The sequence below is a fragment of the Rhinatrema bivittatum genome, chromosome 2, assembly GCF_901001135.1.
Source record: "Rhinatrema bivittatum chromosome 2, aRhiBiv1.1, whole genome shotgun sequence".
Lineage (NCBI taxonomy): Eukaryota > Metazoa > Chordata > Amphibia > Gymnophiona > Rhinatrematidae > Rhinatrema > Rhinatrema bivittatum.
In genome coordinates, this window is record NC_042616.1 from 52,244,525 (window position 1) to 52,261,924 (window position 17,400).

The 17,400-nt window shown below is 47.0% G+C and overlaps 2 protein-coding genes across 5 annotated transcripts in view; both read left to right on the forward strand.

The window, feature by feature from the left end:
* Window positions 1-1,928, forward strand: part of LOC115083210 (SCO-spondin-like) — a 508,366-nt gene extending 506,438 nt beyond the window's left edge. Inside the window, exons 112-113 of the mRNA XM_029587016.1 lie at window positions 189-339; window positions 1,699-1,928. Coding sequence (XP_029442876.1) covers window positions 189-339; window positions 1,699-1,721 — 174 coding nt within the window. The 3' untranslated portion in view covers window positions 1,722-1,928. The remainder of the gene's footprint in view (window positions 1-188; window positions 340-1,698) is intronic.
* Window positions 1,929-4,843: 2,915 nt separating this feature from the next.
* Window positions 4,844-17,360, forward strand: LOC115083940 (GTPase IMAP family member 4-like). Of its 4 annotated transcripts, none has more exons than XM_029588080.1 (3): window positions 4,844-5,014; window positions 8,085-8,296; window positions 16,358-17,360. In XM_029588080.1, exons 2-3 carry the CDS (start codon window positions 8,239-8,241, stop codon window positions 17,230-17,232), a joined length of 933 nt encoding a protein of 310 aa, XP_029443940.1. In that variant the 5' UTR covers window positions 4,844-5,014; window positions 8,085-8,238; the 3' UTR covers window positions 17,233-17,360. The 4 variants fall into 4 exon arrangements, with proteins under 4 accessions (XP_029443940.1, XP_029443937.1, XP_029443941.1 ...); XM_029588081.1 differs by lacking the exon at window positions 4,844-5,014 and adding an exon at window positions 5,074-5,200; XM_029588079.1 differs by lacking the exon at window positions 4,844-5,014 and adding an exon at window positions 7,309-7,633.
* The last annotated feature ends 40 nt before the right edge of the window (window positions 17,361-17,400 follow it).

The following is a 17,400-nucleotide window of genomic DNA, read 5'->3' on the forward strand; positions in this document are numbered from 1 at the left end:
CCCTATCTCTCACTGCCCCATGCCACCTTTCCCCAGCTCTGTCTGCCTCTCACTGCCCCTTGCTGTCTCTCCCTATCTCTGACCGCACCGTCGCCTCTCCCCAGCTCTGCCTGCCTCTCGCTACCCCCTTGTTGCCTCTCTTCAGCTCCTGCTGCCTGCCTGACCCAGCCCTTGCCTCTTTTCTGCAGGAGCCGTACCTGCAGACCATGTGTGACTGCTGCAGTTACCGTCTGGACCCGGTCAGCCCCGTGCGGATCCTCAGCCTGCAGTGCGCTAATGGAGAGGTGGAGCCGGTGGTCTTGCCCGTGATTCACAGCTGCGAATGTAGTAGCTGTCAGGGTGAGTCCTGAGACAGCACCCATGGGCGGGGGGTAGCCTTTCAGAGAGTTTGCTAAGCACTAGCTGCTCTCCTCCCCTTCACTGGTGTTACTGTGTGTACAGCAAGAGCTTGCATGTTGCTTTAATTTAACGATGTATGTTTTATTCTACCTCGCCCTGAACTTTATTTGGACGGGCGAGTAATATATAAATACAATAAATAGAAATAAGATCTAGTCTTGTTCCAGCAGAAGGAAATCAGCCATCGCCTCACCCTTGTCTCGGGGGACTTGCACTTGTCGGCTGATTCCGCACCTTGCTGTGTGAATGTGGAAGCCAGGATGGAGGAGGAGGTTGACCTGGCGGGTTCCCCATGCTCCTTTGGGCTTGCAGCTCAGTCAGTACTGGGGCTGAGAAGATCTGGCGCAGTGAGAGCCTTTATTCGCAGTCACTTGGGAATGTTTCCTCTGTTTTATATGCTTCCCAGCACAAGACGACCTGTCATTGCAGGGTCAGCCCTCTGTCTTCCTGAACCCCCCCCAATCCTGGGCCCTAACTCTGGCAAGCGAGTGGGGGTCTCTGTTGTGTGATGACTGAGGCTCCCCCCCTCCCCCACCACCAGGCTTCTGCTGCAGCCGCGGCCCTGGCTGACCATGGGAGCAAAAGACCTGAGCTGCAAACCGGACCTACATTTCTTGGTGTGCCAGTGCACAGCGCTGCCAGGGAGCCACTGGACTGACCCCAAAAGTTGTATTCCTTTGAGCTCCTCGGCAGTGTCCTTCCCATCCTAGCAGGATAAGGTACTGCTCTATAGGGTTGGCCAAACAGAAAAACCTGCCTGAGATAGACAAGTGACTGACCCACCATCCTCACCTCTCTGCCTCCCCTCCCCCTGTTGGTGGTGTTTGTGCCTCTCCGTCTTTTGTGACTGCTCATAGACCACCCAGTAAAAAATATCAGACGCAGCAGGAGACGCTGACGTGAACCGTGATGAACAAGCAGTCGAGGGATTGATTGATAGTAACAGAGGGACATGGATGTATGCTAGGATAACGATGTTCCAGGGCCTGGAATAGCTAGGATCTGGGGACATGACAGCAGAGATTGTTGATGAAATCACTCAAAGATGGAATTATGAAAGGGAACTAGAAGGCTGGTACTTAATCCTACACACTAAAGAGAACAGTAGTTAAACAGTGCCTTGGGAGCCCTGACAGAATATTTGTCCTTGTCCTCCGATCTCATCTGCTGAATGGCAAACTAACAAAGCGCCTCTCGTTTCAATGCAGACCGCCAAAGCCAGGCCCGGAGTAATAATTCATGACCCTGCTTGGAGCCTCCATTCTGTTTCTCTGAGATCTTTCTCTTTCTGTTTTCTAGGGGGAGACTTTTCAAAGCGTTGATGACAGACCGAGCACGGAGCAGGAGTTGAGGGTGGTTTGCGAACGGCGCCATGGTCTGGCCACCATTTGCCCTCCTTCTGGACAGAGCCCATAAATATTTGTTAGTATTCTTCTACCAATGGGCTTTTTTTTTTTTTTCTTGCATTTTTTTCCACTGCTTTGAAAATCATGCCTGCCAAAGTTTGCTCCTGTACAGAGTGAAGTTTGTAATAAAGCTAGCTGAACGCATGCTCTGGAGGCTGTTGATTTCTGTGGACTGGAGTGTGCGTCTGCCTTTCCCTTCTTTAGTCAATGGCATATATACACAAATATCCACCACTGAAAATGTGTTATGTTTTTAAATGTGATTCTCCCTACCAGACTTCTCTCTCTCTCTCTTATCGTATGAGGTCCTGTCTCAGTACTTTCCAGATTTCACCTAAGCGACTTATGTATGTTGATTATCTGTTGATGGAAAATAATAGCCAAATATTGGTTATTCTTATCGGTCACATGATCACTGAATTTCTCTGTCTTGGGTGCCTTGGGCAGTTGAAGGAGAGAGGATGTGTCAATAGACCATTGAGCAGTTCCTCTGATATTTTCTCTAGTTTCTGTACACAGGCAAAGGGTTTCCTGCGAGTCTTCTGCCAAGCCACATCTCCCCTTCCAGTGCTGTCCAGCTGTTTGTACGAATGCCAAGCCATTGGGGGTTGATTATTGTCTCACAGCAACTGACTTATAACGTAAAACCCAATTTTGGTATCACAGCATAGGGCGGGAGCAAAAATGTTATATTTTACCTCAGAATAAAGCTATATCCTTAAATTGGAGCTCTGATGTTATCTATATAAATGACTTGCATCTCCTAGAGGCAAGGTACAAATTAAATATTGTTACCTCAAGTCTTAAGCGTTCTCCACCTCTTGTACCTTCCTGTTTTCATACAGCCTGTGAGAAGTACATTTTTTTTGTTTCAGCTAGGTATACAAATGAAATTTTAAAAAGTCTCAAACTACTACCCAGCCTCAAAATATGGAGATAGCACAATCAGAAAGGCAAGGAATAAGAGAAGACTTTCATACTTGGAGATGAACACTCTATACATCGTCTTTGCGAGTTCTGCCCATCGTTACAGTCACCAGTCTTCAAATAAATGTCCTTATTTTTTAAATACAATAAAACATTTGCCAAGCAGTACTTATCTTGTCCTTAAGAGTAAATAGCGTAGAAAAACAACCCAACAGGCCCGTGCTTTTAAAAAGAAATCTGATTCAGGGGGTTGCTTCATATACTGCTGGCATCATGGTGTCTGTGGGAAACTGGAACAAATGCTGTTTTATACTGAGCTGTTACTCCAAAATGACCCAACCATTTTAAAGGTACAATAATCAATCAGATGTGGACCAAACATGTGACAAGAAAAAAAACTTTATCAATACCAAAGCATGCCACTCTACTGCCTCATTCAAACCATTTGGAGAAACTGTATTGCGTGTCAATATCCATGTCTGTTAAGCCGCTATTCTCTATCACCTCCCTTCCAAGATACAGGCACTTGTTCAATTACTGTCCCACTGTAACTGATGAAATAAATGTTTGACATTCCAAACAGTGCTTCACTATAGGAGCTTGTGTCTTCTTTGTTTGCAAACAGCTGCAATGTTCAGTAAGCTTGGCGCATATCGTCCACTTAGTGCAGCCAATATGTACCAGTGGACAGGGACATTGCAAAACATATCTCACATAGCTGGAACGAGAACTGGTCTGATGTTTATATCTTACAGTTTATTGTGGTGTTGGATCACTGCAGCTAGATCCTGTCACATAGCTTGCAGACACAGGTCACGTTCTTCACGACTCATGTGGCCAATGGGGTCTCTGCACCCATTTTCCGAATCATTGTATGGTATCGCTCGCACCACCTCAGGTCAAGGCTACCAACAGGAATTCCTCAGATACTTTATGTAATGCCAATACATGCCAATGTATATAAATTAAAGAGACTATCACTGATCTCTTGGTATGTTTTAACACAACAGCCAGGGAGGTGATAGGGAATAGCATCTTAAGCAGATCTGAGCAGTATTGGATATTTATGCACAATAAGGTTTCTCCTAATGGTTTAGGTGAGGCAGCAGAGTGGCATATTTTGTAGTGTGTTTAGAGTATTCAACCCCACATATGAAGGTTTTCCATTATTCCCTGTCTTAAGAGGTTTTTTCTGATGGGGCTATCTTCATATTTGAGGCTGGATAGTTTGGTTATATTTTGGCTTAATTCAGTAACAAAGAGGCTCACAAATGTGCCAAAAAAAAAAAACCGACTCTGCTTCTCAGTGATCAAATGAGCCAAGCTGGGAGTGACGTGTCAAGGCTGAGGGCTCTCTGTCCATGTCTACAAATGTAGATGTGACACTAGGCAGCAACTGCCATTTTTTTTTTCCATAAACAGTTTCCATTTTCAAAGCTCTCACCTTCATTAGGACACAGTATAGGCAGAGGATGGTGCTTAGCCTCAATAGAAAGACCAAATACCCAAACACAGCAACTTTAGGTCAGGAGCAGCAGAAAACCTAACCTTTAGTAAAGCTTGCACGCTCTTTGCCAGAAAGGGAAAAGGATGGCGGTCTTGGTATCGGGGTGCACACATACTAGGTTCCATCATCTACTGTGTTACAGTGTTCTAGGGATGCTGCAAAGAGCTTTGCAGAAATTATATTCCAAAGAGAGAATTTTAAAAGGTCTGGTTTTCAGGACATCCATAATGACTGTGCATGAGATACATTTGTATGCACTGTGTCTATTATTATATGTAAATCTATCTTGTGCCTATTCACCGTGGATAGGCTGAAAGCCTGACTGGCTAGGAATTTTGTAAGGACCGGGATGAGAATCCCTGGCTCTAAAGTCCTCTGGTTTGCAGTACACACACTAGGCCAGATCTGTAGTGGCAATCCCAGTGGGGAGCTCTACATCTAAAACGCACAAACGTCAGGAAAGTTCCAAGCTATGTCAATGTGGCACCACTGCATGGCACAGGGGAGACATCATCGGCGACGTCACAATTCACACAATGAAGGAGGATGTGATGGAATGCAGGGGGGGAGGGGCAGGTGGAAATGAGAAACACCGGAGGAAAGTGTGAGATGGAGTGGATCCAGGGGAGAGTGCTGCTTGGTGGGGTGGGCACGGAGGAGCCTGGAAAGATGAGGAAAAGGCAGAAACTTTAGACTGTTTTACACACTTATTTCATGTTCAAGCTCAGGACAGCAAGGATTTTCTTATGTTACAGAGAGAGATGTGCCTTAAAAGGTGAATTTTCAGAATGCTAAGCATGTAAAAATGAGCCTATACTTGCATAGGTAGCCTCTGCTCGCATAGTCCGTATTTTATAAAAGTCCTAGATTTGCTCGTATTTTCACTTTCGCACGCACAAATAAGCATGTAAAAAAGGAGCGGTCTAGGAGCATTCCCAGGTGGGGCCCACAGTTATGGCAAGTAAGTTGCAATTTTCAAAGGCACACGTACATTTTCCAACTTGTGTATTTTTACACCTGCTAATTATCTGGTATGAGTGATATTAAATATGTTTACTGTGTACTGTTGGTTGAGTGGGAAGTCTGGTTGAACTGGGGGGGAGTTCAGGCTGAAGAACCAGGGAGATCTTGATGAACTTGGAGAAGGAATGGGCAATCTGGTGGACTAACTGGTAAAGATGGTAATTTCATGGATTATGCACATGTTATAAAATACATTAACTTGCACCCGTAAATCGTGACTTCTGCGGTTAAATCCTACTTTCCTTTCACGTGTAACCTATATGCAGGATTATTTTTAAAATAGATGGGTAAAGTTCACACATTCAATGCATTGACATACCTGGTTTTTAATGCATTCGTGTGTAAGCCTACATAAGTGTTTGTTGCGGGATAAAGCTGCGTATTTCATAAAATGCGCATTTATCATACACGTGTGTTATAAATTGCTATGTAAATGTACGTACGGCCGCATACATGCATATGTGCTGCCAGGCGCAGCAGGGGTTTGAAAGTTATCCTTTAAGTGAGGAGGCAGCATACATAGCTCAGTGAAGCAGTGGGGCTGGATTGTTCTTTCTTATTATTTTATTGCATTTGTTCATGAGGGATCCTACTCTTTAAAGATCCACTTGAGACTTCATCCTCAGAGCAGATACAGCACTGGTGGGGAGAGTGCAAGCATCCCACACGCCCACCCCCAAACACATCGGCCTTAGGGGTGTTCATGCCCTGTGCCTTGGGATGGGATAGCACTCTGTGCCTTTCCCCCACCGGCATCAGAAGAAAGAGGAGGTTCCCTTCTAACAATCGGAAAGACGGCGTCAGGTGCCCATCCCTCCCCAGACAACCTCTTGCCACCCAGTCCCTGAGATCAGCGCATGCAGTACCCCCTGAACAGCTCCCATTTCAGCAACAGCACCCTATGCACCCGCAACAGTTGCACACCCCTAACTTTGCCCGGGCAGTCCCAGTGCGAGCTTCCCCCTCACTGGCCTGCCAGTGTGCCTCGACCTTGCTCTTGAGGGACCACCTTTAGGGCTGATGGGGCAATTCACTTTCCATACTTGTGCAAACTCTGGTCTTTTCTGAAACTGCCAACAAGGCTACCAATTAATGCTAGGTTGTGAAGACGGTTTTATGACCTGAACACCGTCTCCGAGCACTAGACTGACATCACTAGAAGATTTTGCAGTAACTACCAAATGGTTTCCAGATGGTAATGATCACACAAGTGATCTGAGCTGGTTTCCAACCAGTAACCTATTGGTGGAAGACTCTGTAAACCAGGCTGTGCCAGCCCTCTAAGCCATCCAGTGCTCCCACCTACTTTCATTTATTTATTTAAAATATTTCTAGACTGCCTAGACAAAACATTTCAAAGCGGTTTCCAATAAAAAAAAAAAAAAAAGCATAGCATAAAACATAGAAATTCTATATCAAACTGGACAGATAAGTAAAATTTAAAATAAATAATAATAGTAATTCAAATCATAACATCAACATCCTAAATTATCTTAACAGACTCTAAAAATAGAGTAGGGATTGACAGGAACCTAGACTAATCAGGGGAGAGTAATCAGAGTCAACAGGAACCTAGTGTAGTTTCTAAGATTGAACGCCAGCTTCTTAAATGTTTTTGAGCAAGTGAATGTTTCTGAGTGTTGCTGGCAAAGAGTCCCACAAGCTTGCTCTGGCAATTGAGAAGACATGTTTTCCCGTCTCAGAGAGACAAGCAGCTTTTAAGGATGATGCAGTGATGATCGCAGTGACCTGGTTGGGATATAGATTTTTAGAAGGGTGGAACTCCATGATTGCACCCTTGTGGATTATACTGATAACTCTGTATTGCACTCGCAATCATATTGGCAACCAATGAAGATTGCACAACACCAGAGTAATATGCTCATCTTCATAGGCTGAGAAAATAAGACCCTTGCCAAATCAGACTTCCTGTAATTAGGTGAAATAAACATTTTATGGTGTTGTGAAAACTATTTTATTCCTGCAAAGGCTGGTTACCCATAGCATTATTTCATCACTTTTAACTTATGTGATAATGGTCCAGGATGATGGGTTACATAATCTTCAGTAAAATGTGCCATGTCTTAAAAATCATCATTTCGGCATGTGTTTGGGGAAAAGAAATAACTTGTGGCAGTTAATTCCTTGTCACTTTAAAAGCCCCTGTGCTCCTATGGAGAAGGGTGTGTGAGCCCTAGCCTGTTCCACTGCCTTCTGTCACTTTCCTGTTTCTGTTCTGGAAAGTGCAGCTGGCCGATAAAGCCTTTCCCCTGCACGTTATGTTTCCTCCAATTAAATGAAATTGATGGTGTGGGAGACAGGTGGTTCTGCGTCCTTCTCGGCGCTCCACAGCCTGAAGACTGGGCCACAGGTAAGGAATGGGAGAAAGTGCAGGGCGAGAGCAAAGGGAGAGATCACCAAGGGTATGGGGAGGGTTTGGAAGAGGCGCAAAGGGTTCTGGGAATTCCCAGAGGTGGAAAGAGATAAGGCACGTCTAGTCTGCCCAGTTTTCTTACTCTTGCTATGCCTTAGGGTGAGAGTTGATCCCTGGCTTTCTAAAACACGTTTTGATGTATTAAACTTTTCCTTATTCTACGCCACCTAATTGAAATCCATGATGTGATCTTGCAATGTTGTGACAATGAAGAAGGCCGGTGGATCCATTGGTTTCCATGGCAGGCTAGAACTTGGCATATCCCAACTTTCGTGGGTTTGAACCCTCGACGATTCCTTCGTGCAGCATGTGCGGTTGACTTTCTCGCATTAGAGAGGTTTCAGAGAAAGTTGCCTGTGCATGGTGTGATGGATCTTATTCTGCGCAGCTCTATTCACAGCGCCGCCTTTGATGAAGCAAGCAATTCAAAGCTGCTACAATGAGATGGACTAGCAGTGAATTTTAGCATAGCAGGAGAATTGTTCTATTGATAGTTGGACAGCCTGGCCAAGTCTATTTAACTTCAGAGGAAGATTAACAAGATGGAGGAATTCTCAAATACTGAAAGAAAATGGAGTATTCCAGTTCAGCTGCCCAAAGGTACAACTTTCTTTCAAATCTGTAATCTGCGAGAATAGCATAATTTACTAAAGCATAAATTATCTATTTGCATTGTTGATGTTAAACAAAGATTGCATACAGTAATTTAACAAAGTGGTCCTATGTTATAACTAGCCCAGATGATGACTGCAGGACATGGATAGCACAAATTCCTGTGGCGCATTGGATCATATTCCCTAGATTTAGTAAACGCTCCTTACTCCAGGCAGGAAAGAACTCTGCTTAATCTTGGATCCCCCAGGCCCTGTACAAAGGCCTGTTTTACTAGACGTGTTGGGGAACAGAGAGGGTTTGCCCGGGACATGTTTTCTCCTCTTTCCGAGGAGAAAATCCCCTACAGCCAGCTACCAATGGAATTTCTCTGCTTGAACTTTATGACCCATGAAATTTTATTTTCCCTGTACGTACCCGGATCAGTCCAGACACCTGGGTTGTGCCTCCACACCAGCAGATGGAGACAGATCAAGACCTGTCGGGCTCAGCCACATATAGCAGGGTGCCACCCACAGCCCCTCAGTCTTACTCTGTCTCCAGCAGATGGGGCAGGTGCTCACAGCCTCTGGGATCCCTGGGGTGTTGAAAGTTGTTTTTGGTATTAGTTAGTCAGGTTTCTTTCGGGGATTCCTCAGTAAAGAATAATGTGCTAAAAAAAAAAAAAAGGAAAAGAAGAAATAGAAGACGTCCCTCGTTGTGGGAGCCTCCCAGGGTGGTGGAAGGTTCTGAGGGGACCATCCCCCCTGGTTGAGGCCACTGCTAAGGGTCGAGGACCCGGTCCTTCTGGTTAGCAGCGTCGGGGGTGACAACGGGGAGCCCGGTTCACTCACCCCCGCTGGAACAGGAGTTTCAGGACCTGGGACATCAGAGGCAAGTAAAAAAAAAAAAATAGAAGAGAACTGTATTTTATTTTCCCTGAGCGCCGACTCTCCGTTTCTTTCGCTTGGGGAGCTGTCTTTGTTTTTCGTTGGTCTCTGGCGTTGAGGGCAGATGCCGCGGGGGTCTTCCTGCCGTGCGCTTATCGCGCAACAGCATTTGCTCTAATTGTGTTCAGGGCGATGAGGGGCCGTCCGATGCCGGTCGGGGGGGGGGGGGGGGTCCTGGCCTCCGAGATCGCCGCCGCATGTCTTGCCGCATTCGGAGGGCAGTGCAGAGCCGTTCTCGCTCAGTGCGGGAACGGCGGCCATTTTGGATTCTCTTCGGGAGGCCACGCGGACGGCTGCAGGAGATGGCGCCATGCCTCCCGCGCTTTCTCCGCAGCAGAGGCCGTCCGGGGGGGGGGGCGCCCCAGGGGGGGGCTGCGTCTCCTGTGCTAGAGAATAGCCTGGAGGAGGCATCCTTGTTATCGGACTCATCATTTTCTTCTGATTTTGCGCTTCTCTTGCACAAGGTGCTGAAGCACAAGATTTTTAAACGGAAGGCAGGCAAGAAGTTAGCCCCTGGGGGACTGGAGAGGCAGTCAAGGTCCCGGAAGAGCAGATCCAGGGATAGGTCCTGGAGGGGCTCGGACCCGCCCAAGGAGAAGCGTCCATTATGGTGTGTCCCTCAGGACACGGACACCGAGTCCACGTCGCAGGATGAGGCGGACCTGCTCATGGGGCCCCTGGGGGGGGGCCGGCGAGCCGGAAGGGGAGGTGCCAGCCCAGCTTGGTACCAGCAAAGGCACTCTGGTAGTGGATGGTGATGACCCGAAGGTGGTACGGCTATTTCGGCCCCGCTCATTCCGGCCATTCTTCAAGAGCTCGGCGTGGAAGCTCCACCAGTGGAGTCCCGGCCAGGAGCTAAAATGGATCCGGTGTTGTTGGGCCTTGGTGGTCCGGCGGTGGCTTTTCCATTCCACTTTTCAGCGTTGGACATACTGTTCCAAGAATGGGACACTCCGGAGTTGGGCCTGAAAATGAGTAAGGCCATGGATAAACTCTATCCGCTTCCAGAAGACGCTTTGGAGCTTCTCCGTCAACCTAGAATGGACGCAGCGGTTTCGGCCGTGACGAAGAGGTCAACGATTCCGGTCACAGGGGCCACAGCGCTTAAGGACATACAGGATAGGAAGCTGGAGCTCCAACTTAAGAAAGTTTTTGAGGTCTCTGCTCTGGGAGTCCATGCAGCCATATGTAGTAATTTTGCCCTGAGAGCGGGCCTGCGCTGGGCCCAGATGCTCCAGGCCAATGCCGGTCTCTCGGAAGATGAAACTGTTCAGGTGAATCGTTTGGAGGCGGTGATCGCTTACAGCGCGGATGCTCTGTATGACCTGATGCGCACGTTGGCCAGATCAATGGTCTCGGCAGTCTCTGAGCGCCGTCTCCTTTGGCTCCGGAACTGGGCAGCTGACGGTTCCTCTAAGGCTCACCTTGGCTCACTGCCGTTCAAAGGGAAGTTGTTGTTTGTTAAGCAGTTGGATGACCTGATGCAATCGCTCGGAGAAAACAAGGCATTCAAGCTGCCTGAGGATAGGCCTAGGTCTTGGAGCTCCTTCTCCAATAGGACCCGGTTTCGGGGAAACAGAAAGTCACGACCACAGAGGTCTTCAGGATCGTCTTACCGTCCCGGCTCTTCAAGGCAGTCATCTTGGCCTCAGTCCTTTCGTGGCCGAAGGTTTGGGAAGCAAGGTGGTACTTCATCAGGAACGGGGTCTAAGGCTTCCCAATGAAACTCATGTGGTCCATTCCGCTCAGCAGGTTCCGTCAGCAGTGCCAAATGTGGGAGCCAGGTTGGCTCTTTTTGTCGAGGAATGGACCAAAATAACGTCGGACCAGTGGGTCCTCAGCATGATAAGTCAAGGTTATGCTTTAGATTTTGTACGGATTCCTGCAGACAAGTTTCTCGTCTCACCTTGCAAGTGCCGAGAGAAGCGAGTAGTGGTGAGGGACACTCTTCAGCACCTGGAGGACTTGGGAGCGATAACCCCCCGTGCCTCCCGGGCAACAACACAAGGGCCGTTACTCCATTTACTTCATAGTGCTAAAAAAGGAGGGCATGTTCAGACCAATATTGGACTTGAAGAGGGTCAACAGGTGTCTTCGCATCCCACGCTTCAAAATGGAGACAATTCGGTTGGTTGTCGCCTCAGTTCATCCGGACGAATTTCTGGCTTCTCTGGATCTCACGGACGCGTACCTCCATATAGGCATTCAGCTGTTTTATCAGAGGTTTCTCAGGTTCTGCATTCTGGGCAGGCACTATCAATTCAGAGCTCTCCCTTTCAGCCTCGCTACCGCTCCTCGCACGTTTACCAAAGTGATGGTGGTGGTGGCGGCTCAGCTCAGGAGGGAGGGGTTTCTGGTGCATCCCTACTTGGACGATTGGTTGATTCGGGCGAAGTCCAAGATGCAGTGTCAGCAGGCGGTCGCCAGGGTTCTCCAGCTCTTGTGCTCTCTCGGATGGGTGGTCAATCTTGGCAAGAGTCGTTTGAACCCCACTCAGTCCTTGGAGTTTCTGGGAGTGCTATTCGACATGAAGCATGGCAAGGTGTTTCTCTCCAAGGAGCGAATGGTCAAGCTTTAGAGTCAAGTGAGACGCTTATTGTCCCTACAGATTCCTCAGGTGTGGGATTATCTGAAGGTCTTAGGCTCCATGGCATCCACGCTAGCTTTGGTTCCCTGGGCTTTCGCTCATCTACGTCCTTTGCAATCAGCATTGCTCTCCCGCTGGAAGCCGGTGTCAGAACAATTCCATCTCCCGCTCACGGACCAGGCGAGGCCCAGTCTCCACTGGTGGCTTGTGTCAGATCATCTGACATGTGGAGTTTCCCTGGTCATGCCCGACTGGACGGTGGTCAACACGGACGCCAGTCTCTCCGGTTGGGGAGCGGTCTGTCTTGGGCAATCGGTGCAGGGACAGTGGTCAAGGGCTCAATTGCAGTGGACCATCAATCGCTTGGAGACCAGGGCGGTAGCTCTGGCACTGCAATCCTTCCTCCCGCTGATTCAGGGGAAGGCGGTCAGAGTGTTGTCGGACAATGCAACTACCATGGTGTACATCGCCAGGGCGGGACAAGGAGTCAGCTAGTGGCGGAAGAGGCGCAACGTTTGATGTGCTGGGCGGAACGGAATCTCAGCAACATTGTGGCGTCTCACATCGCCGGAGTCGACAATGTTCAAGCGGACTTCCTCAGTCGGCATCATCTGGATCCAGGAGAATGGGAGCTGGCGGAGGAAGCGTTTCACCTCATCTGCGAAAAGTGGGGCACGCCACACATGGACCTGATGGCCACTTTTCAGAAGGCAAAGGCTCCGCGATTTTACAGCCGGCGGAGAGAGAGAGGGGCCGAGGGCGTCGATGCGCTAGTGCTTCCCTGGCCAGAAGACGTGTTACTGTATGGGTTCCCTCCCTGGCCCCTGACAGGCAAGGTACTTCGGCGCATAGAACTGCATCCATCGGATGTGATTCTGGTGGTGCCGGAATGGCCGCGGCGGCCGTGGTTCGCGGATCTACTCCACTTGTCAGTAGAGCCTCCCCTTCGTCTTCGGGTGTCCATGGCTCTCCTTCATCAAGGCCCTGTTTGTTTGGAGGCAGCAGATCACATCTGTCTCGCGGCATGGCTTTTGAGAGGCAACGCTTGAAGAATAAAGGGTATTCGGATGCGGTAGTAGCCACCTTGTTGAGGTCTAGGAAACAGTCTACGTCCTTAGCCTATGTTCAGGTCTGGGTGGTGTTTGAGGACTGGTGTAGGGATCGCAGTGTGGATTCTAATAGAGCTTCAGTATCCGATGTCCTAGCTTTTCTTCAGGCTGGTCTTTCTAAAGGTCTCTCTTGTAGTACCGTTCGGGTCCAGGTGGCGGCACTTGGTTGTCTTAGAGGTAAGGTACACGGGGTGACTCTGGCACTACACCCAGATGTAGCTCGTTTTCTTCAGGGGCCTAAACATTTACGTCCTCCGTTGCGTCATCCTTGTCCGTCCTGGAACCTTAATTGGGTACTTTCCGCCTTGTGTTCGTCGCCTTTTGAGCCTATCAAGCAGGCGACGCTAAAGGATCTTACGCTAAAAGTGGTGTTTCTCGTCGCGATCACTTCGGCGAGACGAGTTTTGGAGTTGCAGGCTCTGTCATGCAGGGAGCCGTTCTTATGGATCTCGGATCCCGGAGTATCCTTGAGGATGGTTCCTTCTTTTCTCCCGAAGGTGGTGTCAGCATTTCATCTGAATCAGTCGATTGAGCTTCCCGCTTTTCCTGAAGGGGAGTGGACGGATCCTGGGGTGAGAGATTTACGGAAATTAGATGTTCACAGGGTTCTCCTTCGCTATCTTGAGGTTACGAACCCTTTCCGTGTCTCGGATCATCTCTTTGTTTTGTGTACTGGTCCGAAGAGAGGTGGTGCGGCTTCCAAAGCCACGATCGCTCATTGGCTGTAGGAGGCTATTGGTTCGGCATACATACTGCAGGGGAAACATGTTGCCGTGGGCCTTCGGGCTCACTCTACACGGTCGCATGCTGCTTCTTAGGTGGAGTCCTCACAGGTGTCACCTCAGGAAATTTGTAGGGCGGCTACTTGGAAGTCGTTGCATACCTTTGCTAGACATTATCGACTGGATGTCCAGGCCGCAGCTGCGGGGGGGCTTTGGTGAGGGAGTACTCTGAGCGGGACTCTCTGGTTCCCACCCTCGATAAGTTGGCTCTGGTATATCCCAGGTGTCTGGACTGATCCGGGTACGTTCAGGGAAAGGAAAATTAGTTTTCTTACCTGATAATTTTCGTTCCTGTAGTACCACGGATCAGTCCAGGGACCCGCCCGTGTCTGTGTTTTCTACTCTGAAGTAACGAAGAGCCGCTCGATGGATTTATTTGTTTGATTTGCTTGTATTGTTCTCTCCTCTGGTTCTGGGAGTTCTGTTTCAGTTGCTCTTGTTTTTGCGTGCGGTTTAGTTAGGTAGTCTGGTTCTTTGTTCCACTCTGCTTTGACATTACGTAAGACTGAGGGGCTGTGGGTGGCACCCTGCTATATGTGGCTGAGCCCGACAGGTCTTGCTCTGTCTCCATCTGCTGGTGCGGAGGCACAACCCAGGTGTCTGGACTGATCCGTGGTACTACAGGAACGAATATTATCAGGTAAGAAAACTAATTTTCCTTTTCTTGGGGGTGAGAGGAATGGGAGGACGGGGAAGGGCTGAAGGGAGAGGTCACAATTCATAAAATGACCTGGGATCCCCTTGCCCCTTCTCTAGTGCTTAACATATGACTTTTGATCCCTATGCTCTACTGCAAGTTTAGGAAAAAAACATATAGATCTCAGACTCAATACCAAATATATTGGTCACTAGACAAACTAGATATTAAATGCAAAGAAATAAAAAAAGGAATCTCTTTAGAGCATTTCCCCAAATCTTATAAAAGACCTATGCAAGTTGAATTAACCAAAACATAAATGGATTGATGTATACCTCCTGCTTGCAAAGCACCTCTAAATCATAGATCCATGGACTGTTCCCTCTTTTTTTGAAAATGTTCTTTATACTCCCTATAAAGAGCACCAAGGTTTCCTGACATCTCATTTCCTGGATGCAAAAAGAGGGTGAATTAGTAGTATAAGTGTGAAACTTGTGAGCAGTAGCAAAACTGTCAAGGTTTTTCAACCCTGGCTACTGTCGATTCACATGTCTTTCATATGCATTCAAATTTCAAACATCTTTAAAAATTCTAAAGTAGAGAGCTTACTTAACCTTCTGCTTAGATCTAAAATGGCTGTCAGCATGCAGGCTGTAAACTCTTAAGAAGTTACGTTGGGAATTTAAATATCAATGGGTGGGCAGTTTTGTAGATGGATGTGATTATCCAGGGAGGGAGGGAGCAGATAGCTAAGATACTTTTCTGAAGATTGAGGTGCTAAAAACACAAAACGTTTAGCATGAATCGTACATTACCATTGATCCTCCCATGATTCGCATCATCTTACTATGCACATTTAAAAGTTTTTTAGGTTTTTAGACTGTCCAATTAAATGTACTCCTGGTATACTCACAGCCAGATGACGATTTCAGCCATACATTTCTTTTAGTCTGTGAAAAGAGTATACATGATACATTTGGAAAATCTACCTAACTGTAATTACATAGAGAGATACATGCACTTATAAGGCCTGATTTTGAAAAAAAATTTACGCGCTTAAAAATGGGTTTTACATGTATAAATGCACTTTGCCCATGTAAATGGGCTTTCAAAAATTGCCACAATATATGGCATTGAATTGTCCATAGGATTTACTCGAGTAAGTGCATTTAATGCACATAAATGACTTTTGAAAATTGCTATGATAGTATGTTACATTTACATGTGTAACTCTTTTGAAAATTCATCTGATATTGAGCACATGTTAACAGACAAAACAAGAGGGGTTGAATTAGCACAAAATTTGAAACTTGTGAGCAGTAGCGCCAATAGTCAAGCCTTCAGCCTTGGCTATTGATGGTAATAGGTTTTCCAAATCCTTGAAGGCTTACTTGATTCTGTTCCTTCTGTCTTCCACCTGGTTATGTATATGTGTGTTCTCTCTCCTGCTGCTATATTTAAAAATTAAATGGTGTCAGTATTTGATTTTTAAAGGATTTTACTATAGCATGGAGGCATTGGTGAACATTCTCCAATCAAGTCTGATATGATTTTACTAAGACCATCAGAGTCAGCTTTTATCTGGTTCAAATCTGTTTTTCCCCCCTCAAAATATCCTGATTTAATGAAATTGACGAGTTTCTGCAAGATAGCTTAACCAAACTAGCTCAGGAACATCTAGAATGGATAAATTTGAAAGAATCTATTGGAACCCCACATGACTTGGATTTATATGAGTCAACTCAATTTGTAGCGTGTCACTCCAGATAGCCAATTCCCTCCCCTTCGACCAGGTTCAGCTTTAATTCCAATTTAGGTAGCTATATAAAATGTGGCTCTGATAATAATGTCTCACCTTCCTCCTGTTGGTAGATTTGCATTCTGTACATTCATAAATATAATCATAAGCATGGATGTAGACGCTATAGGCCATCTTATCTACCTTCCTTGTCTTTTAGCTCCTGCATTAGTAATAGTTCTAACCTGTACAAATTGTTCCTAATAGGTTTTGGTGAAGTCTCAGACTTAAAAAGCCAAGAAATAAGAATAGTTCTGGTTGGTAAAGCTGGCACAGGCAAAAGTGCGACAGGGAACAGCATCCTTGGTAAAGAAGAGTTCCTCTCTCAGCCATCTCTCAATTCAGTAACCTTGGTTTGCAACAAAAAGAGCCGAACCTGGAATGAGAGAAAACTGATAGTAGTTGACACCCCTGGCCTTTTCGCCCCCGAGCATACACTTGATGAATCCTCCAAGGAAATTGGCCGATGCATTATTATCTCCTTCCCAGGCCCCCATGCAATAGTGCAAGTGTTTTCACTGGCTAATCGCTTCACCGATGAAGAAAGGACAGCGCTACAGCTACTGCAAGATATCTTTGGAGAGGAAGCAAAAAGGTACATGATTACTTTATTCACCCGGCTAGATGATCTGCAAGGTCGATCCTTAGAGAGTTACTTACGCTCAAATAAGAGCAGAGATGTTCAGAAGCTGACTGAAGTTTGCGAAGGACGGTTCATTGCTTTTAACAACAAGGCACCCAAGGAGGAGAGGGAGAAGCAAGTCTCCAAGCTGATCAACATGGTTGATGGCCTGGTGGTCAAGAACAAAGGCAGCTGCTACACCAACAAGATGTACATCAAGGCTGAAATAAAGCTCAGGGAAGAGAGAAAGAGGATGCGGAAAGAACTTGCAGCACACAAGAAAACAGAAGGCACAAATGTGATAAACAAGCAAATGCAGAGTCATCGCACTTTACTATCATGCCATGGGTCAGAAGGAAAACATCCGACAAGCGCAGGCCGACATGGAGGCACGGAAAGGGCTGAAGAGCAAAACCCATGCATGGCATTCTTAAAGCGCTGCTGGAAAATCTTTTCCTAGATACCTTTCAAGATGGCAGGTATGGTGTCCACATAAACATGCAAAGCAATAACAATGATAAACTGATCTCTTCTGCTCCTCCAGTGGCCTTGCCTCTTTGATTAATAAAGCATTTTGGCTCACTTAGAACCAGAAACGAATATGATTAGTAAATATCTTTTTGAGTCA

Bases quoted from the DNA above. Each gene is read 5' to 3' on its own strand.
- LOC115083940 (XM_029588077.1), top strand. From the start codon at position 4,954: ATGTTCAAGCTCAGGACAGCAAGGATTTTCTTATGTTACAGAGAGAGA. The intron at 5,015-16,357 runs GTGAATTTTCAG...TGTTCCTAATAG, and splicing joins AGAGAGATGTGCCTTAAAAG to GTTTTGGTGAAGTCTCAGAC.